At 55.2% G+C, this 22,300-nt stretch overlaps 1 protein-coding gene across 2 annotated transcripts in view; it reads right to left on the bottom strand.

Moving 5' to 3' along the window:
- Window positions 1-22,300, bottom strand: part of CDC123 (cell division cycle 123) — a 312,575-nt gene that overhangs the window by 276,494 nt on the left and 13,781 nt on the right. The window contains exons 10-13 of one of the 2 annotated variants that reach the window (XM_056114511.1): window positions 21,972-22,000; window positions 21,239-21,373; window positions 20,346-20,483; window positions 20,205-20,234 (exon numbers count right to left, since the gene is read on the bottom strand). In XM_056114511.1, the coding sequence (XP_055970486.1) occupies window positions 20,208-20,234; window positions 20,346-20,483; window positions 21,239-21,373; window positions 21,972-22,000 (329 nt within the window). In that variant the 3' untranslated portion in view covers window positions 20,205-20,207. Of the gene's footprint in view, window positions 1-19,014; window positions 20,235-20,345; window positions 20,484-21,238; window positions 21,374-21,971; window positions 22,001-22,300 lie in introns of those variants that run through there. The other variant, XM_056114510.1, reaches the window with a different exon arrangement.

Here is a 22,300-nt window from a genome sequence, read left to right as displayed (position 1 = left end):
GCCATCAATCCTGAGAGAGAGCAGATGCCAGGGCAGCCGCTACCAGGCAGACGCTCGCCCTTAGCACCTAGAAAGTTCCACGTGACCCCCAAACACAGGGTTTTCTTTTAGCCACGGAGTGTCAAAGCACGTCAGAGAGAGAGGCGACAGGAGACCCCTCGGCCCGGGATGGGGTTCCTGCCCTCCTCTCTGGGCGATGGAGAGAGGGCAGCGGGGCGTGGGGTGCAGCCCGGAGACAGACGCGAGGCAGCTGCCTTTCCCGGCCTGTCCCTTGCTGTGTTTCAAGGAACGTGATGCTTCTGGGAAAGCCTGGAAATGCTCTGCTGCGGCTCTGCCCCTCCCGCTCATGGCGCTGTGAATCTGGGACAGCTTGTCTTTTCCAGAAATGCCCTGGGAAGTAGGGTGTCCCGGGGGGCGGGGGGCGGTTGGCACCAAGCTCCCCGGCGATGTGGCACCCTTTCCTTCCTCCAGAGACTTCCTCGGGTCTGTGCACACACGGATGGAGCCGGCAGATGGCAGCGGGAAGGCTGTGGGCACAGCCAGGAAATGCCAGAGAGCAGAGAGGCCTCCTCAGAGCAGAAGGAAGACCGGGCGCAATCTGGGATCGTCTTAATCCCAGAACCTTCTAGAAAAGGGTAACAACTTCAGCTAACAGATGGCTGGGTGGGGGTCGGGGGGCTCTCTCCTCACAGTGGGGGAGGGGTGGGGATTCCTCTCACGGTCTGGGGGGAAGACGGGTACTCAACATTTCAGCATTTGCTGTTGGAAGGAAATGGGACGTCAGAGAAAACCTCCCACAAATCAGTTCACCTTCAGCATCCAGGATCCTTGTTTATCCTCTTTAACTTAGTCATTTGCATGATTTGCAGAGAGGTGGGGGCATTCCTGCCAGTGTTCAGGGGCTACTCCTGACTCAGTGCTCGGTTTCACTCCTGGCAGTGCTCATGAGACTACTAGGTCCCGGGGATTGAACCCAGGCGTCCTGCATGTGAAACCTGTGCTCAGCCCAACGAGTGTTCTCTCTCTCTCCCTCCCTCCCTCCCTCCCTCCTTCCCTCTCTCTCCCACCCTCTCTCTCTCTTCCATTTTATGCTCTTACTGAAACTGGGTTTTTTTGTTGTTGTTGTTCGATTTGGGTTTTGATGTTTTCTTTCCCGAATTCTAGGGATGGGAACAGGGTCTCCCCAAGGCGGGTGCTCTCCCCTGCGCCCAGCCCCAGACCCGAGAGCAATCGCTCTTGCTAAGCTTGGACTCAGCCTCACAGCTTAGGGGCCCAGTGCTCCAGCGGGAAGCAGTGACCCTGAAGCAGCCCCTCAGAGCCCAGGCTGGTCCTTTCCCAGGTTCTCACACTGAGCCCCATGCTGCCCACTCGCTCCCCACTTCCGCAGGCGCCATTCCAACGCTTTCTTTTTTCCTTGTTGTTCTGGGTCAATTCTTATTTTATTCTAATTTTTATAAAGTTGTTCAAAATAGGGGCTGGAGAGATAGCACAGCGGGTAGGGCGTTTGTCTTGCACGTGGCCAACCCGGGTTCGATTCCCAGCATCCCATATGCTCCCCTGAGCACTGCCAGGAGTAACTCCTGAGTGCAGAGCCAGGAGGAACCCCTGTGCATCACCAGGTGTGACCCAAAAAGCAAAAAAAAAAAAAAATTGTTCAAAATAATGTAGTACATTCAAAAGTTCAACCACCGTCACACCTTCCCACCACCATTATTTTGAATTTTCCCAGCCACAAACCAAGCCTATCCCAACAGCAGGTCCTAAATAGTTCATTTTGTATTGCTTGTTAGGAATAATTCTCTAAAAATGATCAAAAAAAGGTGTCCTTAGAAGAAAGCGTGTGAAGATTGTTGTATCTTACCCTGGAGCCATTGAGCTCTGGCATAAGAGACGACTAACATGTGTTCCAGGTTGAGTCTTGTGTGCTGATATTTTTTCATTGAGAGTGGCTGCCTGCTACTTTACATCCCATCCAGTGTGTGCTATTCCCTGTACAGAGTGGTGCAGAGTATGAGATGAGCTCTAGGAATTCTAAAATTTTTAATGAGGTGATATAGTTGGCATTAAATTTTTAACTGGATGGTGACCTTGGGGGCTGGGGGCATCTCTGAAACTTGTTGACCTGTTCTGAGACCTAACTGTGAGTCTCTGGATCATGGCTGGTTAATGAGCTGGTGTGGTGCCAGAGGCAGTTTGTGGGCATAACTGCCAGGCTTCCAGAAGGACAGGGGATTGTGGGGAGGTTGCCCACACCCAACCCCATGAGAGCTGGAGATTTGGGTCACAGGATCCACATACCTGTGTTCTTAACCAGATTCATTCATGGATGAGGCTCATGTGAGCCTGTGGAGATCGGCCATGAACATTGCAATGCTAATTTTAACCCCAGCTCTCCCCTGCCCTACTCCATCACTGTCCCCCCCACAGGCCCCAAAGCTGTAGCCCATCCCCGCACGCCCAAGCTGAAGACTTAAGAAATGTCACTTAACTTCACCATTAGCCTGAACATAGTAAGTAAATCGGTCAATAACCACTTCCAGAGGTGACCAGGAGGCCACTGGGGACATTTCCTGTTACTTAGGTTGGGGCACCAGACAAAGTCGGGAATTACTTTAGCTCTCCTCTGTGCCTCAGTTCCCTCACCTAAGAGGGAACTTTCTAGAGCAAAGGTCAGTGCGGGTGTCGGAGAGACACGGGAAACCAGAGCTGGTGCAGCCAGCAAGACGCCGCTGTTGGTCCCTGTCGCCATGGCTGACCAGAGCAAGAGCTTGAGAGGCACTTTCCTGGAGGCCACTTGACCAGCTCAAAAATTAGGTTCCCCAAGGAACCCTTCAGTGGCTGAGGGTCTTCCAAGAGGGGGTTGCAGTGTGTCACAGCCTGCAGTCTCCAGAAGGTTCTATGCAGAGCCAGCACTGCCAGGAACCAGGCGGGTGAAGGTGACAATCCCGAAGCGTAAGGCAGCCTTGGGCTTGTGGCCCCCTGCTGACAGAGGGCCATCTCCATGGGCTGCTGAGGCTCCTGGGTTCCAGCTGCCCTTTTCTCCCCGAGGTTGGATTTTTCCGTTGAGGCCTCTGCAGCTAAAAGCATCACTGAAGGCAGAGTCCTGAGCCCCAACTCAGCAGGAGCACCTTCATTCTGCCAACAACTGTCAGCAAGGTCCCTTCCGCTCTGGTAGGGGTGCGGGATGACCCAAGGGGCACCTGGAAAGCACTGGGCGCTGGCCGAGGGACGGGGTTCAGCCAACATCAGCCACCATTGCCCTCCCATGAAGGATACAGAGTTGGCAAAGTTGGCAAAGCTCCCACCAGGAGCTTCCACCTCCAGAGAGAGCCGGGAATGATGCAGGAACCTGAGGAGGGAAGGAGGGAGGGAACCAGCACCTCATGGAAGAGCATCTGAGCACCTGAATGTCCCGGACGTGGGCCAGGGAGATGGCCTGGGGGTAAGGCTCCGTGCACACGGCGGCCAACTCCGTTTAGACCCCTGGCACTGCGGAAGAGCCCTGTGGGTACCACCATAAGTGGGTCCTGGGCACTAGCAGGTATGGTGCAAAACCACCCCCTACTGCTCCAGGTCTTGTGCTAAGACCTCCCACACACACAGCTGGAAGGGAGTCAGTACTGAGACCATCACCTCCAGTGTATTTGCGAGAAAACCAGAAAAGCAAAGGGACCCCAACACCACGTGCTTCCCCACCCACCCCCACACACACACATACACACATGCACACACACAGCGGGCCTGTTGGGCCCAGCCTTGGGTGCTGTGTGGAGGCCCTCTAGGGCCACCCCCAATGGGGCTGGAGGGAGTGTGGCTCCAGGGTCCAGCTCGGCCTCACATGCAGGGCAGGCACTTTCACTCTTCCCTGTGACTCTTTAATGGTTAAAAATGAAGAGTCGTGGGGCTGGAGCAATAGCACAGCGGGTAGGGCGTTTGCCTTGCACGCGGCAGACCCGGGTTCAATTCCCAGCGTCCCATATGGTCCCCTGAGCACGGCCAGGGGTAATTCCTGAGCACAGAGCCAGGAGCAACCCCTGTGCATCGCCGGGTGTGACCCAAAGAGCAAAAAAAAAAAAAAAATGAAGAGTCGAGCAAGAAAGGCGGAATGTGGGGAGGCGACAGCACTGGACAGGAGGCCTCGAGTGGGGCCCCTCCCGTCTGACACCATCCAGACACCACCCAGGTCCCCCAACCATTGCCAGGGGCACACATCTGAGCACAGTCAGGAGTATCCCACACATCACTGGCGTGACCCAAAAACAAACACACACAAGAAAAACATGGACAGTGAAAAGGAGAGAAGAGCTCGCTGGGCTGGAAAGGCACGCGGTGAGGAACACCTGAGGGGGAGCATGAGCCCCCCCCTTAGCCCAGAGGGTGGGTGTCAGAACACGGGGTTTATTCCTCGTTGTGAGGGGCACTCCCTGGGGCCGAGAGAGGATTCTCTGTGCTCAGGCTCCCTCTGGTCTTCTCAGCACCGTGAGGTGCTGGAGACTGAACCGGAGCCTCCCACACTCAAAGCAAATGCTCGGCCCACCTTGTTCCCTCTCAGCCCGAGAGGGTCTGGCATAGGCAAGAAGCCTGTGATCCGAAGATAAAGAGGAACAGAACCGAGTCACTTGCTGGCTGGAGTCCAGAAAGTCACAAAGGAAAACGCCAAGTAGTGGGTGTCACTCAGGACATCTGGTCGACCTACATTCATGAATATTTACTAAACCCCGCCAAGGGCCCAGCGCCTGGCATGTGTGAGGGAGAGTTTATTGGCTGTCAGCATCGTGATTCAGTGAAGCCTCTTCTCCCGGGAACAGACAGAACCTTCTCCGCTGGGCAGGACAGCCTAGGTCACTCGAGTGAGGGTCAGCACATGGGAGTGGGTAGAGGTGTCCGCCGAGTCTGTGGGGCCCGAGGAACAGGCTTTCTTAAATTAATCTCGAGGCTGCAGCCTTGGGGGGATTCATACGCGGACAACCCTCCCCCCCACTCCCCGAAGTGCTCTGGCTAGTCTCGCGGCTTCCTTGGCCCTTAATACTTTCCATGTTGGGCCATCGCCATGCGGGGAGGCAAAACAGTTTTAAATCTCCGGGAATCAAATAAAAGTCAAGTGAGGAATCTTTGCCTACTTAATCGTACCAGCGCGTTTGTCACAACTCCCCCTCAGAAACGGGAGAATTCTCTCCAGCTGATTACCGTATGTCGGACAATGAAACGGCTCATCTCTGCCACTGCTTCTCCTTTTTCAATAAGAATTTCTCATTCTGGGACAGGAAGAGGGTTCAACGACCCTGAACACATCAGCATCAGGGAGTCCCAGGTTTGGTTCCCTGGGACCACATGTTGCCCTGAGCACTGCCTGAAGTCAGCTCTGAGCAGTGTGGCTGTGGCCCCATAAATAAGAATGAAAGGAAAGGCCTTCCCCATACCCTCCTCTCACTAGGACCTGTGTTTCTGTATTTCTGTACTGTGAGGATGCGCTCACCGCACCAACAGAGCTTTGAGGTCAGCTGACACCCAGGTGGGCACAGCTAGCCCCGGCCTCCTCTCAGCACAGGGCGAGAAGAAGGTATAGTCCCCCAGCTGCCTCCTTGGCAGGCAGCATGCAGATAACTGCATCTGACTTGGCTTCGTTACAGCCAGGGCCTTGCCCGACCCATATTTCACTGTGGAACCGTCGCCACATTTTTAACATAAACTCACGAGTACTCCGTGCATCTAGGGTGTGCCAGAGACAACCCAGACAGAAATGGTTTTAAAGTCAAACTGGCACGATGTTCTGAAGTCATAGACAAGGCTGCTGGGTGTGGGGAGAGAGTGTCCAGTACCCGTTCTCATAAACCAGAGGGACAGGCCCACAGGCTGGAGCAATGTGCCTGGGTGATGCCACTGCATGCTCCCCCAAGCACCAGTGGGGTGGTACCCTGGCAGCCCCCTGCATGGCTAGGCAGGGCGTGGTGGCCCGGGAAAACCCAAGTGAAATGTCCATCCGGACAGATGATGGCTGGACTCAGAGACCACGGCAGGTAGGCCAGGGCTGTCTCCTGCGCTTCACCTACTCTGCAGACCCAGACCAGAAACCACAAAGACTGGGCTCTGGCCCTTTCCTGGCCTAGTGTTACTCTCCCACCCCGTCTGAGTGTCCGCTGAAGAACAGGACAAAGGGGGTATTACCTTGCTGGGTCAGAGTGCCCCTAATCTGCACGGTCAGGAGGGACATTCGCACACCCCTAGTCGACGGCTCCTAGGCATCCGGCTATGCCACCTCTGCCTCGGCACAAGGCTAGTGCTCACCGGTTCCCAGAGACAGCCCAGGCTGGCCCTTCTGGAACATTCCTGAGCAGGACTTGGCGGGCTGCTGTGAAACCTGCAATGTGGAGTGAGAACAGGCTCAGGGCCCCCTGGCAAGCACCTGGCTCCACCCCCACCTCCTGTACCCACCCCAGCAGCTGCTCCTGGTGGTCCCAGCACGGCTGGACCTGAACGGTGCCACGTTGCTGGGCTCGCTGGACCATTAAACACCCAGCCTGGTTGGCTGAGAATGGCTGGGAGTAGTCCCTGAGCATGCTGGGAGACCCACATAAGTCCAGGGAGGAGGCCCCGCACCCACTTCCCTGCATGTGTGAAGTCCTGGGTGCGATTCCCAGTGAGGGAAAATAAAGAGAAAAAGAGCCACGTGTGCTGAGGCCCTAGACGAACACAAGCCTACAAATGCCAGGGTCAGGGCAGCAGGGAAAGGGGGACAGCAGCTGCGGGGACAGCATCCTGGGCAAGAGGAGGCAGTTCTGCTGCTGGACAGGCCAGTGGAGGTCAGAGGGTGGAGGCGAGAGCTGGAGGGTGGAGTGTGCTAGGAGATCCAGGAGCCTGCCTGGAGGAGGCAGAGGCGGAGAGCAGCTTCTCAGAGCTGAGGTTAGAGCAGGCTCAGGAAGGAGGTGAAAGGCCGCAGCCACACTGGAGGCGGACGGGGAGTTGGGCAAGAGAGCAGAGCAAAGCAAAGGACTCCCGCACATGCAAGGGGCGGGCATCCGGGTCAGTGAAGGCCACGGGTCCCTAGGAAACCAGTCAACAGAAGGCCCACCTCCCACCCGCAGAGGCCAGCCCCATGGTGGCTCTCTCCTGCTAACACAAAGGTTCTTTCTTCCCCCGAACAGCTTTGCTTCTATGTATATATATTTTTAAATCTGAATATAATTGGAATTGCTCCACAGAAGTTGACTCCAAAGGGCAAAATACCCCATTGTCCCTCCAGCTTGAGAAATACCTCCTATTTTTCCCTGTTTGGTAAGAGAACTGCCAAGCCTGACTGAGATGCTGCAGAGATAACAGGCTGGCCGAGCCTCCTGGCCAGGGCCCACCTCTCTCTGCACCCTTCCGGGAGTTGGACAGCTCGGGATGTGAGGCTTCAGAAGCGGCTGATGCTATTCACATTTTCGAAGGCTGCATTCATTGGTCAAGGTGCTAGTTTCTCCCTAAAGGGGTCCGGAGATTCAACAGGATCTAATTCCTCTGAGCTTCTCTCTAGAAATCAGAGTCGATTCTAACGTACTAAGATTTAGAATAGCCAAAGGGACTTTTCTTAAAAAATGCACATCCGGAGTGGGCCTGAGCTCAAGGCTTACTTACTACAAGGGTGGGCGGGATTGGAATAATGAGAGGGGAAATGGGACAGTGAACTAGAACAGATGCCACTCACAAAACAAGCACCGACCTATTCCATGGACAGAAACTCCAAAAGATGGTGAGAGAAGTGAGGACAGCTGTTCCCCCAGCCAACAGTAGCTAGAAATGGCTTCCAGGGGGCTTCTGCATTGATTTTGGATTTTGTTGAATCTCCGGATCCTGGTGCTTGGGGCTGGCTCCGGGCTCTACGCTCAGGGATCATTCCTGGCTATGCTTGGGGACCTATGGGGGTGCTGGGAATCCAACCGGGGTTGGCCGCGTGCAAGGCAAGTGCCCCGCTGCTGTACTGCTGCTCTGGCCACTTGGACATGACCTTAACACTGAGTGGGGTGAGGGCTACATGGACAGGGATGTATCTCGAAGCTTCTCCAGTGCACTTCACATCTCTGCATTTTATTGTTTGAAAAAATGTACCTTTGGGCTTCTAAGTACACCCACAGTGATTCCTGAACACAAAACCAGGAGTGAGCCCTGAGCACCACCAGGTGTGGCCCCAAAGCCAAAGGGGGCGGACAGTTTCTGGAAGGATCCGAGGTGATGCCCAGATGCAGTGCTGGGTGCTGAAGTGGTTCCTGGTCCAGCTCGGCTGAGAGGACATGATTCTATGGGTGCTCAGCCTCCGGAAGCAGGGGCACACCACCAGCGGGACTGAGCAGAAGCAAGCAAGGGACAGCAGCCAAGGCCCCTCCACGTGGTCACAGCGCCCCACGACCCCGAGCACGGCCAGTGGAAGGAAGGGCCTGCATGGCCAGCACTGTGGCCAGCGCCTCTTTCCCGCATCCTCTACCGAGACCCCGTCCTGCATGCGGAACCTGGGAGTGGCCACTGTCCCTTGTGGGCAGCCATGGGACCCTCCAACTCCTCCCCACGACTCGGCAATATCTGCCCCTGTGATTCAGCAAAAGCTCGCGGAAATTTTTTTTCTCTGTATGTCTCGGCAGTGACAATTCAGCCAGCAGGTGTTCTGACCTCAGGCGCCCTGCTGGATAGATGTGACCCCTCACCTCCCAGGTATAACCCCCAGGTCTGCGGCAGCAATGTCCAGGCACTTGCATTCAAGTCATCCTTGGTCATGAGGAACCCATGGGGCGCAAATGAATCTTTCAGGCTCTTGTGTGATGAGTCACAAATTCCAGCCAAAGCCCCAGCCTGCAGCCCCTCGCCCTGAAGATGCCTGATGGAGGCTGGTGCATTCTCTGAGGGTTTGACCCAAAGTCAGCGCCCCGCCCTGGTGATGAGGAAACACTCTGCCTAAGAAGCAGAAATAAACAGGGGTGGAGAAGCTTGGTGACTTAAAGTCCTGGGCTGGAAGGAAACTCCTCACTTGAAATAATCGTGCTGGGAGATGATGAAGCAATATGTTCAAAGAGTTTGTGGGAAATGGCTTTGAATTTAGAGCTCTCCACCCAAGCAATAATCGCTGAACCCCAAAAACCAAAAAGACACCACTGGATGTGTACACAAGAATTTGCACGGCTTATTAACCTCCTGCCCACAAGGAGAAATCACCCAGGACTACATCAGCCAAACAAAGGAGTAATGTGAGGAAGAAAAGCAAATAGGGTGGCCGGGGGATTGGGGGAGCGGGGGGATGTGGGAGCGGCCGGTGGCTCAAAGGGCTGGAGCACATGCTTGAATGTGAGAGCACAGGGTTCAATCCCTAGGACCACCTGGTCGCCCAGCACTACCAGGAGTGATCTACAAAGAAAGGGGGGAAAGGGTCAGAGAAGGAGGCACTGACCCAGCAGAGGTGCCCTGCGGCCGGGTAACCAGCTGCCCACGTAGCCACAGGAATCTAGAGACCCAGGAGCAAATCTGTTCCTGGGTCTGTCCACACATGGCAGGGCCCTCTGGAAAGAGCTCACAGCTCACTCAGACCTTTTCTGTCCGTTGAACCCGGCACCCCTGCACCATGGCTGGTTCAGGAAAAACCGGTGTCCCCAGGGTGTGCTGACCCCAGCAGCTACAAGCCCAGGCTAGCACTCTCCGAGTGATCCCCCAAACTTCGGCAGGGAAGGGGGAACTGCTCACCTCCAGCCTCCATCTGGGCCATTAACCTGAGCCTCTACAAATCAGGAGCTGAGACCTGGCCAGTTGGGGTTCCCTTACCAAACCCAAGTGGACAGACGGTTTAGAATCCAGACATGTCTCAGAAATTCCAGGGTTCAGCTATCCTCCCTGTCCTGAAAGGTCTAGGGAAGACAAACAAAGCATACCCTTAAGTGGTCTGAGGACTCTTAAAAAGATAAAAGTTGGGGGTGGGGGGGCTGGAGTGATAGTACAGTGGTTAGAGCATTTGCCTTGTACAAGGCGGACCCAGGTTCAATCCCCAGCACCCATATGTTTCCCTGAGCACTGCCAGGAATAAGCCCTGATCATCGCCAGGTGTGGCCCCAAAACAAAACAAAAAACAAAAATGGCAATTCCAGGGCCTAAGAGATAATACAGGGCGCTGGCCTATACACAGCTGGGCCAGGTTCCATTCCCAGCACCACAAATGGTCCCCGAGCACTGCGAGGAGTGATCCCGAGCACAGAACCAGGAGTCAGCCCTGAGCACTGACGGGTATGACTCCCCCAATGCTCACACCCCCCCATAAAAGGAGATTGCACACATGATCCAGTAACACCATTCCTGGGCACTCACCCAAAGGCTCAGCAGCCCTGTGCTCACAGCAGCCTGTTCACAAGGGCCAAGACCCGGAGTCCTGACCTGAAGGCCCGTCTGCATGGCTGGACAGAGAAAGCGGCTGTGGGGTGCTTTTCTGTCACACCAACAGGGCAACACGGCACTGGAGCACTGGAAGCAGGAGTGCTGAACCCCAGAAACACACAAAGGTGTGACTTTACCCCCAAGATTCCATACGATTAGTATAAACCAGTGATAAATCGATCGCTCAGGATGGGAGATGTGTGCTGAAAGCAGATAAAGGACCACACGTGATGGCCTCTCAGTATCTGGATTGCAAAGCATAATGCCCCAAAGTAAAGAGGAAGAGGGAAATTGTCTGCCATAGAGGCAGGGGGAGAGGTAGGATGGGTAGGATACTGGGGACATTGGTGGTGGAGAATGTGCACTGGTGGAGGGATGGGTGTTTGATCACTGTATGACTGAAACTCAAACATGAAAAGTTTTGCAACTGTAGCTTACGTGATTCAATAAAAAAACTGAAAAATCGATTTTTAATTATTTTTCTTTTCTCCTTCTCCTGGCTTTTGGACCACACCTGTTGGTACTCAGGGCTGACTCCTGGCTCTGGGCTCAGGGATCAGTCCCGGCAGGTCTTGGGGACCAAAGGAGACAGTGGGGATCAAACCCAGGTCAGCCACGCGTAGGCAAGCGCCTTAGCCCTGTACTATCTCTCCCACGCCCTTTTTTCCCGTCTCCATTTCAAAGTTCTTTCTAAACAGCTGGTGTTTGTGCCATGAGCACTCATAAATGGGTCTTTCAGGGTCCAGCCTGTCATGTATGTCTTTGAAGGGGGCTCCAGAGACGCCCCTCGCCTGGGGAGGGGACAGCAGGGGAGAAGGCTAGGAGACCTGTAACCAGATGCTCCCTGGACCCGCTGGGCCAGCCCATGATGATGGCCTGGATGCCGGGCTGTGCTGGCGAGAGTGTGTGTAGAAACAGAGCAAGAGAACATGTCTGCTAACTCAGACCTAGGGTCCTGAGAAACATACTCTGGCCCCAAGCTATGCAGCCCATCTGGTACCCAGCTCTCCAGCTGCGAGGCCCGGTCCTGACCCTTGAAGTGTGTCCCTGTGGCTCGAGTGGGGACACCTTTGCCTACACCTCAAGCCCTGTGTCCTGCATCCGAGTCTGTCTTTCTGCCACTCTGCAGCAGACTCTCTACCCCCAGATCTTAGAAAACGGCACACTTGGGGGCCAGAGTGATCACACAGCAGGGAAGGCACTGTTCTTGCACACAGCTGACCTGAGTTCGATCCCCGGCTTCCCATATGATCCCCTGAGTCGGCCAGGAGTGATTCCTGATTGCAGAGCCAGGAGTGACCCCTCAGCACCACTGGATGTGGCCCCCCTAACAAAAACACAATAAAAACGGCAGGCTTCTGGTTCCTGGGCATTGTAGTGTGCGTGCAGAGTGGTCCAGCCCTGCAGCCAGCTGGTCTACCCAACAGCACATTCTGGCCAGCCCCTCGGGGCCGCCTACCGCTGAGTCGACTCAGAAGAGGAACCTTTGGGGCCTACCTCTTACCTCCAACTCCTGCAAATGAGCCTGTATTGGCCACCAGAAGTGCCCGGCGCCAGCAGTGAGGAGATAAGAGCGGCGGCTCCCTTCCCTGGGGGCTTGTGTCACCTGCCAGCCCTGCACAGGAAGAACTGCAGAACCACGGACGCTCTTACCACAGAGGTAGTTCCGTGCCCAGTAGGCACATGCCCCAGATCCAGAGCGGCAGGACGCACTCGGCAAATATTTACCAGCTACATGGCAACAGGGCCGTCCTACTCAGGATTCCACGGAACTTCCAGAAAACGCGCCCGCACGCCATTCTCTCCACACACATCTGAGAGAGGCTGTGTCCTCTCCTGGGGCTCCTTTGGCCGAGCACTGGAAACCTGTTCCAATGTTGAGCCCCTTTAGTTTTCAGACCATCCAGTTATTTGGGGGCTTGAACACACCATGGGGAAGATAGTCTGATTGGATTTTACACATGAAGCAAACAGGCATCCAGATAGATCCTTCCCTTTTACAAGAGAATCACCTCAGACATCTATATGGCTGCCACCATCTTCCACAGAGAGACGGACGAGGCTAAGAGACAGGCTGAGGTTGTCTGAGGGCTGGGGTCGGGCTTTGCATGCAGGAGAGAGAAGAGAGGGGAGGAGAGGGGAGGGGAGGGGAGGGGAGAGGAGGGGAGAGGAGGGGAGAGGAGAGGAGGGGAGAGGAGAGGAGAGGAGAGGAGAGGAGAGGAGAGGAGAGGAGAGGAGAGGAGAGGAGAGGAGAGGAGAGGAGAGGAGAGGAAGAGAGAGACAGGGAGAGGGGAGAGAGATGGGGGAGAGAGAGAGAGAGAGAGAGAGAGAGAGAGAGAGAGAGAGAGAGAGAGAGATGGAGAGAGTGAGAGCCCGCCAAGCCCAGCACATAACTTTCCCACACTTTCCATCAGAAGCCAAGGGGAAAACTTAACAAATGCCTTCAGGGACCAACTTAACAAAGCCACAGTTGCCTCAAAATATTTGGGTAATTGTGGGTTTGGTGCTGCCGACAAGGCCTGCTGGAAAAGTAGGAGACTTGTAAACACAAGAGGAAGCGCTTTGCAGTGAAAGCCCCACCAGGCAGGACAGACATTAGTCACCGAGCACGCTCAGACGCGCCAGCCAGGAGCGCGGGTGAACAGCGCTGCATGGCGCCATCTCGCGGCGGAGCCTCAGCAGCTTGAGAGAAGTCAACCGGATCGTCTTCTTAGGAGGTCCATGAGGAACTGCTGGTGCTCCCACTCCCTCCACAAACGTGCTGGGATGCTCCTTTCATTCATGCGGAAAATCCCCCCACACACACACCACCAAAGTCAGCAATGCAAAAACCCAGGAAGAGCGTTTAAGGGAGAAACTGGACTTTTCCTGTGAGAGAAATATTTTGTAAATGACAATGACCCTTCTTTTCACCAGGAAAAAGGAATTCAATTGGAATTTCTGTGGCACAGTCTCAGGACTGTGTGGTTGGGAAGGCGCAGAAAGTGGGCCGGAGATGTCGGGATTGGTAAACTCCAAACAGCTTAAAAGGGACCTAAGGTCTAGTGAGGTGCAAGAATTCTGAATTTTTCTATTTGTTTTTTCATCTTTATTTTTTTGGAATGGGGTGACCCCTCAGGGTCATTCCTGGCAGTTACTGGGTTTTGGTTCCATGCAAGAAACATGCCTAAATCTCCATCCTCTTTCTGCTCACCCCCTTTTTAAATCTCGAGGGGGGTGAACCCAGGGTGTCTCCCTGAAAGTTGCAGATAAAGACTGGATGATGTTTTTTGATTCACATTATATTTTTTTTTTTTGCTTTTTGGGTCACACCCAGTGATATACAGGGGTTACTCCTGGCTTTGCACTCAGGAATTACTCCTGGTGGTGCTTGAGGGACGATACAGGATGCTGGGAATAAAACTTGGGTTGGATGCATGCAAGGCAAACTCCCTGCTGTTTTATTGCTCCAGTCCCTCGATTCACATTTTTCCCTGGTTCCAATTCCCTGTTCCCCACCGGCGCTGGGCTCTCTGGTGAGGGGGGTCATACTTCTGCAGTTTGACTGGGGCTTGTGGTTGGGTGATTTGGCAGAGAAACCAGAGTAAGAGCTCAACCCTATAGGGATGGCACTGGAGACACCCCAGGGTTCTTCCAGCAACTGACTCCTCCCGCCCCCCCCCCCAAATAACTACTGCGAAACACCCAGCCCTGTTCACTGAGTCCTATTGCTTCATGCGGACATAACAGATGAGGTCACAGAAACCTCGGGGACTGTTCTTGATGGAGCAACGGATAAAATCTTTCTCCAGAGGGTGCTGGGGGAATCCATGCGAGAATAAACACATGGTTGGCTACATTTAGAAAACAATAAAAACACTTTGGATAAGAATTCTCTCCTGGGACAGCACAGACAGTCCGTCTTGCCTTGCACAGAGCCCCTCACCCCACAGGGTCTCCCAAGCCCTGCCAGGAGGAAGCCATGAGCACTGCGGGTATGGCCCCCAAACAAAAAGAATTTCCACCTGTCCAAACTCTGAACTCTTTTGTTCATCTCAGCACACGCTTACCGAAGCCTTCTGGTAAGTTCCAGGAAGGGTCCCTGATGTTCCCACTCGGGCCCGCATTGGGAGAAGGAGGTGTGCTCCGGCAAACATAGTCATTGTGGGGGCTCTTCTCCCATAGGAAACTGCGGCCCAGGTGCCAGGCCTCTCGCTCAGCTGCGGGCCCGTGGATAGAGGATCGTCTGCGCATGATTCCGGGAAGCCAGAGCAGGGCAGAGCTCCCAGGTGAGACAGAGCACGCCGCAGACCACAGCCGCATCGCCCCGTGAGAGGCAGGTGAGAAGCCGGAGGAAAGTGGGGGCGGGGCCAGGCAGGAGGGCAGCTGGGGACACAGGGGGCTGGAAATGTGCACTGTGAAGGGACGGGTGTAGGGCTGAAGCAATCATGGACAACTTAAGAACTGTCTTATCTCATGGCGAAGTGATTTTTAAAAATGATTTAAGTGAGAACAAAGCTGTGTGGCTGGAGTGGGTCTCTAAGGAGACCACGGCAGCCGGTGGCAGACGCCTCAGCAGAGAGTCCTGCAGTGGGCATCGAGCCTGCCAGGCTCTGCCTCTGCTCCCGGGCTCTTCCCTCTGCAGGTGTCTCCATTTTCCTTTGGGAAACATCCCCTCTCCTGAAACAGCCGCATCCCGCAGCCAGTGCCCCCGAACCTGAGCGCTGAGACATCCGGCCCAGGTAGCTGAGGGTCACTAGAGTAGCCTCTGGGCCTCCTGAGCACTGCTGGGCAAGCCCCACCCCACCTCATTGGAAAAAGAGAGGGAGGAAGGGGAAAGAAAAAAGGAAGGGAGGGAGGAAAAAGAGGAGAGGGGAGGGGAGGGGAGGGGAAGGACACTTAGACCCAGAGTCCGGCAGAGACAGTGACCATCCTGCTGGAGAGATAGTATTTTTATTTTCAGCCCAGTGGGTAGGTCACTTATACTCACACCTGAAGTCTTTACAGTGTTCCAAGTCAGCCCAAGGGACACTATGGCAGGGAAGGGTCTTGCCTTGCACACAGCCAACCCCAGTTAAATCCCTGGCACCACATAGGGTCCCGGAGCACTGCCAGGAGTGCTCTCTGAGCACTGCCAAGTGTGGCTCAGACCTCACTCAAACACACAAATAAAGTCAGGTGATCCACCTAATCCTACAGATTCTACAGATTAGGACTCTCCCAAATGGTTGAGAAAGTCAGTGACGTAGAAAGTACAGTTTCTACCCCACTGACAGACCAAGAGCAGCACTCTGCATTTGGGCGGTGTGTATGTAAAAGACAGCCTATATTGGCATACAACGGCATCTGTGACATGTTAGCAATCCCTAATACGAGGGTTTAATGGCCCCAACAATCTACACACACTTTCGTCTAAAAGACTTTTTGGGGCTGGAGCGATAGTACGGCGGTAGGGCATTTGCCTTACAAGCGGCCAACATGGCCAACCCGAGTTCAATTCCTCTGCCCCTCTCAGAGAGCCCGGCAAGCTACCGAGAGTATCTCGCCCGCACGGCAGAGCCTGGCAAGCTCCCCGTGACGTATTCGATATGCCAGACACAGTAACAACAAAGTCTCCAATGGAGACGTTACTGGGCCCGCTCGAGCAAATTGATGATCAACGGGAGGGCCTTTACTTTACTTTACTTTTACTTTTAGCGGATTATTCCTAACAAGCAATACGAAACAACTTATTTAGAACAAGCATTGGGGGCAGATGTGGATGGTGGTGGGACGGTGTAATGGTGCCGGGGTTGGTGTTGGAATACTGAATGTAATAAATTATTATGAACGATTGAAAAAAAGAACAGAGTTCATCATCTTTGATTGAAAGTGAAATTTAAAAAAAAAAGAAAAATCAAACCATGGCCAATTAAGATCCTGGAAAACCCCAGAGCAAACAGCACTTCTGTGTGCAGGTGTGCACACTTTCCAGGAAGGCCAGCAGGTGACGCCTGCCCGAATCCACCCTCGGGCCCCCACACTGGAGGGTCTCTGGAGGGCTGAGCTACCCCGCGAGCCGTGACGCCTCCATGAAACAGTAAGCTGGACCAGCAAGTTCCCCCGACAGGTGTGCGAGATGGACTTCCGGGGACGCGCCCCGATGTCCTCTGAGCTGGGTCTTCAGACCTGCTGCCCCTCCTGCCCACTTACACCTGCTGGTGCCCCAGGAAAATCCGGGCCTGCCTCACTAGGTGACCGTCCAGCCAGTGGGGTTCCCCTGCCATGCCTCGTGCTCCCTCCCCTCTCACCAGGCCCTCCCTGGCTGAGTCTCGGGGACTTAGAATCTTCCCTGGCTCCCAGGCCCCATCCTCCTGATTCCCTGCCCCCAACCGGGCCTTAGCACCACTGCCCACCTGCAGGCCGGCTGCCTGGGCCCGTCTGACTTCCTCTCGCTCACTACCTGCCACCTTGTTCCAGGTTTCCGTGTGCCCATGGAGAAGCCAGAGCGACCTGTCCCCCTCGTCCCGCTGGTCTCCCCTGGCACCCCCCCAGTCCGTACCTTGCACGAGGCCTTCTGTTGTCCAGGCACGGGAGCTGCTCCGGGCATTGGTGCCTCTGTCCTGCCCTGTGGACTCGGCCTGCACCAGCCTGTCCAGGACGTCTGAGTGTCCGCTGCTCAAGCCCTGGACGCTAGGCAAGGGCAGCGAGGGCAGCAGCAGAGCATCCAGCCCACCCTGCCCATCTTGTGGTGATGGGCCCTTACTCGCGCTACTATGCCTCGGCCTGGGATTTCTCCTCCCAAGCCTTGTCCAGGCCGGGCCAGGCCCACAAAGAGCCCCCGGCCCTCCTGGACGCTCCTGCAGCCCAACAGAGCACAGGGCTGCTCCTCCGATGGACGGAAACAATTTCCCAAGTCAGGACAGCAAAGAAACCAAGTCACACTCCCTCTAAGAATCCGCCCTGGCGCCTTCTTCCCTCTGTCTGGGTCACGTCAAGGTCAGAAAAGGTCCAGCAGAGGCGTCGTCTAGGGGAGCCCCTGACTTCACCCCCGGGGAACACAAGGTCCGGCAGCACCCAACACAGCATGAAGCTAAATCAGTTTAGTCCTTCTATTTTCCATATTTCCTAACTTTTTATCTGGGCTGGAGTGATAGCACAGCGGGTAGGGCGTTTGCCTTGCACGTGGCTGATCCGGGTTCGATTTCTCTGTCCTTCTTGGAGATCCCGGCAAGCTACCAAGTATCCTGCCCGCACAGCAGAGCCTGGCAAGCTCCCCGTGGTGTATTTGATATGCCAAAAACAACAACAAGTCTCACAATGGAGACGTTACTGGTGCCTGCTCGAGCAAATCAATGAACAACGGGAGGACAGTGCCACAGTGCATACTTTTTATCTAGTTCCTCTCACAGACATATGATGTATTTGTACTTTAGTAAAATATATATATATATATATATATATATATATATATATTCTTTTTTGGAGAAAAGATTTGTTTTAGGGGCAATCTCCAGAGAAAGTAGCTCATGCAAGAGTGTCCTGGCAGTGGGGCGATGGGAACCAGGCTATGTCATCATGCCAGGGAAACATGTAGAGCTGGCCACCCGGCAGGGACCAGCCCCCAAGGCCTGGCCTTAGCTAGCACCGTCTCTCTGACCTCAAAGCATCACCTTTCCAGAGCCGAGACCTCACCCAGGCGAGGCACAGGCTCTGCTGCACTGCCAGTTCCCTGGCTCAGATAATTCTAGAAATTAATAGTATGTGCTGATGGAAACTTACTGTGACAGCCCCAGGCTGAAGCCCTGGGAGAAAAGCCTTCCACTGAGGTCAAGGCTCTGGGTGGTTCAGGACAAGCACAGCCCCTCTGGAAATAGGAAAGAGGTGGGGCGGGGAAGAGGGGAACTGGGTGGGGTCCTGATCACGGTGTAACTCAATGTGGGGGGGACATGAAAATTTTTTACTGTTTGTTTTAGGGGTCGAGAGATAGTATAACAGGTAGTGTTTGCCTTGTATAGCAGACCCAGGTTCAATCCTCAAAAGGAAAAAGAATAAAAAATTTTAATGAAATTGTTTAAAATTTGATGTCTACCCAGCAGTCTCAGGAATCACTCCTGGCTGGGTTTGGGGCCTCCAGGTGTAGTGCTGGAGATTGAACCCAGGTCAGCTGCATGCAAAAAAAGCGCCCTCCCTGCTGTTCTACTGCTCTGGCCCTATTCTCCGTATATGATTTGTATTCTTGCTTTATATGGGTCATGTAAATATTTCTCAGGTGAAAACTGGAAAAAGTTTAAGCAATTCAGGGGCAGAACGATTTTTTCCATTGAAGATGCCCAGTTTTGCTTTATTTAGCTTTGTGATCATACCTGGCAGTTCTCAAGGGCCCCTGAGGTGCTGGGATGGAAGTCCAGCTGGTCATGTTCTTGATTCTGTCCAAGGAAGGTGCCCGCCTACCTCAGGAGAGTGGTATGGACCTATATGGTGGTGGTGGGTTCCTTGTGGGCCTCTCCAGAAGCCCTGTCACCTTACTGGCAAGAGCAGGAGCTTGTGTGACTGTCCCACTATCTATAAGAAACCCACCAGAAACCAAACACTCCTGGGTGTGTCATGCAGACAGCAGCCTCTGCTACGTGCACCCCCAACCATTTCAAGGAAATCAACGCAAAACTTTAGTAAGTTTTACAGCAAGAATTGAGAATTTATGAAAAGCGTGCCAAATTTTGGACCTTGTCATTACAGATGGTGTAAATGCTTCCTATTCATATCAAACACTTCCCTTTTTTCAACTGGCAAAGTAACCTCTTGGCAAAGGCAGTTTCCGTGGTTCAGCTTGAATCAAGTCACCGTTGGGAACCCTCCGCGGTAGGCAAATGAACATGGAGGGCAACGGAGGCCGTGGCACCCTGGACAACCGACCTGCAAAGCTGGGGGGGACATGGGGCCCAGAGATCATGACCTGACCTCAAGATGCAAAATTCCAAGCGATTAGAAGTGGGCCAAGACAGAAAGCGAGGGGTTGGGCTCTCTGGCTAAGAAATAGACCCTTTGACAAGGCACAGCACCTGCTTGGGGCAGGAGAGCAGCTCTGGCCTGGTGCGATCTGAACACGTGTGTCACTGGGCTCAGTCATGCTGAGGATCCAGAACTTCACTACCCAAAGGGCCACCTGCAAAACGGAATCGATGGCCCCAAGATCCAGGATTTTGCTTTGATTTTTGGTGCCGGGATCCAACACAGGGCCTCAGGGCACAGTACAGGCCAACACAGCTAATACCCCACAGTCTCCAGGCGCCAAGTCAAAATCCAAACTGTGCTCATTCAGTGTCCCTGGCTTACCCTGCGGGTGACACTGAGTCGTGATGCTTTGCAGTTCCCCAAGAGTTTCCTCTCGCGCCTTGGTACTGGGACCCAGGCAGGATTTCCACACGGCGGTGGGGGGGGGGGGGGGGGGGCTGCGGGCGCGGGAGCACTCCCAGGGAGCTGCACGGAACTGCACCGCACCCCACCCCAGAGGCTGGGAAATCACCCTGAAAAATCCCCCAAGTGGGAAAAACACCTTATGGTGACGTAAGGTGCTACTCCCCGACCCAGTGGAAAAAGCAGTAATTAAGAATTCCTTTTTGTGTAACAGATATAAGAGCGCCCGTCTAACTGATAATTATAAAAATATTAGCATAGAACCATGGGTAAATCGGAACAGACGAAGTCCCAAAGCAAGCAACTCGGTCTGAGACAGGAGCGTTCTTGGCGCGGCGGGGCCCGGCGCGGACCTGTTTATTGATTAGGCGATCTCTGCCAACAGCGCCCGTGCCAGGCTTCTGCAGCGCCGGGGGCTCAGCTCCCATCCGTCCCGCGCCGGCCACGCCTCAGCTGTCCTCCTGCTCGTTCCGTTTCTGTCGGAGAAACCAGGTCAGCGCTGAAACCACCTTCCAGCCGGATCCCCAGCAGGGGCAGGGGACCTCCCGGCCCCCCCCCCACCCCCCACGCCCCGGCTCGTCTGTTACCAGCTTCAGGAAGTCGATGAGTTTGTACGCATCCTCCCCCGTGGACAGGTCCACGAAGTCCTTGGGCAGCCGGTAGCTGAGGTAGGGGCTGGGCTGCACCGTGGCCGCGCTGTCCGTGCACCGGAAGGCCGGCATGTCCTGCGCAGCGACAGGGGGCCCTCAGCACCCCACCCGCAGCAAACACAGACCAGAGGGGAGAGGGTGGGGACGGGGCTGGGGGCATCCCCCACCTCCCGAGACACACACACACACACACACACACACACACACACACACGGGCGGGCTGTGGGAGGGAAGGCACGTGAGGAGAAAGCACGTGTGTGGGCTCGTGTGTTGGAATCTGGGCGGGGTGAAGCATCAGGGTGGGGCCTGTGGGGCGGGGCACGTGAGGGGCCACATGTCCCAGTCCTAGGGAAGAACCCCGGTCTGGTCCGAGGAGCGACGACCGTCTGAGAAGCTGCTGCGTGGGGGTTGCTGGGGCAGCGGCGAGGAGGGGGCGGGCAGTGGGCAGCCAGGAGGGGCCAGGGCGTGGGCAGAGGGGCTGCACCGTGGGAGCGGCCTGACCCGCGTCCGTTCAGCCGGGAGGGGCGAGGTGGGGGTTCAAGCCCAGGAGCTACAGCATGGGCTGTGCCTGTGGTCCCATGGCCCAGCACCACCTGAGCTGCCCCGAGGTACACATGGGGGTCGCCCCAGCACCATGGCACAGGTATGCGGCCGAGGCAGCTTGGGGCGGCCCAGCCTGAGGTGAGTCAGGGGTGGAAGGGGGCGCAGGTGGGCGGAAGGGGAGAGGCGGGGGCTCCGGGGACCTCAGCTGGGTGGGGGGAGGAAGGCGGGCATGGGGGAGATGCCGAGGGCCTTCGGCCCAGGACAGCATGGGCGCAGCTGACACGCACCTGCTCCTGCTCCGGCGCAGGCGTGTCCCCGTCGTCCCCTCGCAGGGCCGGCCCAGACACCAGCTCCTCCCAAGTGAACAGCAGCGGGTCGGTCACTTCCCCAAAGGGATTGAAGTCGATCAGCCACACCTTGCCCTGACGGCAGAGGGAACAGCGTGGCTTCCAGCGTGCCCGTTGTCTTGTCCCGTTCTACCGAGCGAGCGTCCGCCTCAACGTCTTATACACCTACTTCAAAGCCCCGGTCAGTTCCACACCCAAGACAAAGCCGCGTCAAGCCCAGAGCCAAGCTCCCCAGACTCGTGGGGGTCAATCACTCCTGGAGGACCAGACAAGGCAAGTACCCAGCCCGGTCCCCATCTCAGGGCCGCCTCATACTGCCTGCTCAGCTTACAGACACTGGGGTAGACCTGGAGGGACAGGCATGGGGCACCCGCCCGGGCAGAAAGCAGGACCAAACGGCCATCTGTGACACAGACCCCCTAAACACAGGACACATCACATCAGGTCGCTGCTGAAAACCTGCGTCTCCCGACAGTTTGTGACAGGGACATTCTCCACACTGCTGTCCAAACACCTGCGTTGCCCTAAGAGGCTGGTGTGTGTGTGTGTGTGGGGGGGGGGGGGGGGGAGGCAAAGAGGAGGAGGGGTCGGTCCTGGCCCCTCCGCAGCAGCCTCGCCCGCCAGATCCAAGCCAGCCCCACTCACTCCCCAGCTCAGTGCAGCCCCGACTTACCCGACTGTCCCTGTAGATATCGAACACAACTGGGAAAGAAAACGAGACAAATAACAGCATTAACTCCTGGCTTTCCATCATCTAAGCTGCCTCCTGAAAATCAAAATGCATCTGATTCGCTCCTCAAGAGTGAGTGACTCCAGTGACTTCATGCTTCATGGTCTCAAAACTTCCAACATCCAGGGGCACCCTGTAGAGTGTTCTTATGATTTCCCTTCCCCTATCTACTCTCAATCTTAAGCCCTTACATTTAAAATCCCAAACCAGTGACCAGAACGATAGTACGGTGGGGAGGACGCTTGCCTTGTACACGACTGAACCGGGTTCGA

Source organism: Sorex fumeus, unplaced genomic scaffold, assembly GCF_029834395.1.
Source record: "Sorex fumeus unplaced genomic scaffold, SorFum_2.1 ptg000026l, whole genome shotgun sequence".
In the NCBI taxonomy this organism is placed as follows: domain Eukaryota; kingdom Metazoa; phylum Chordata; class Mammalia; order Eulipotyphla; family Soricidae; genus Sorex; species Sorex fumeus.
The sequence above is the reverse complement of the archived record's forward strand: the minus strand, read 5'-3'. Positions and strand labels throughout refer to the sequence as shown.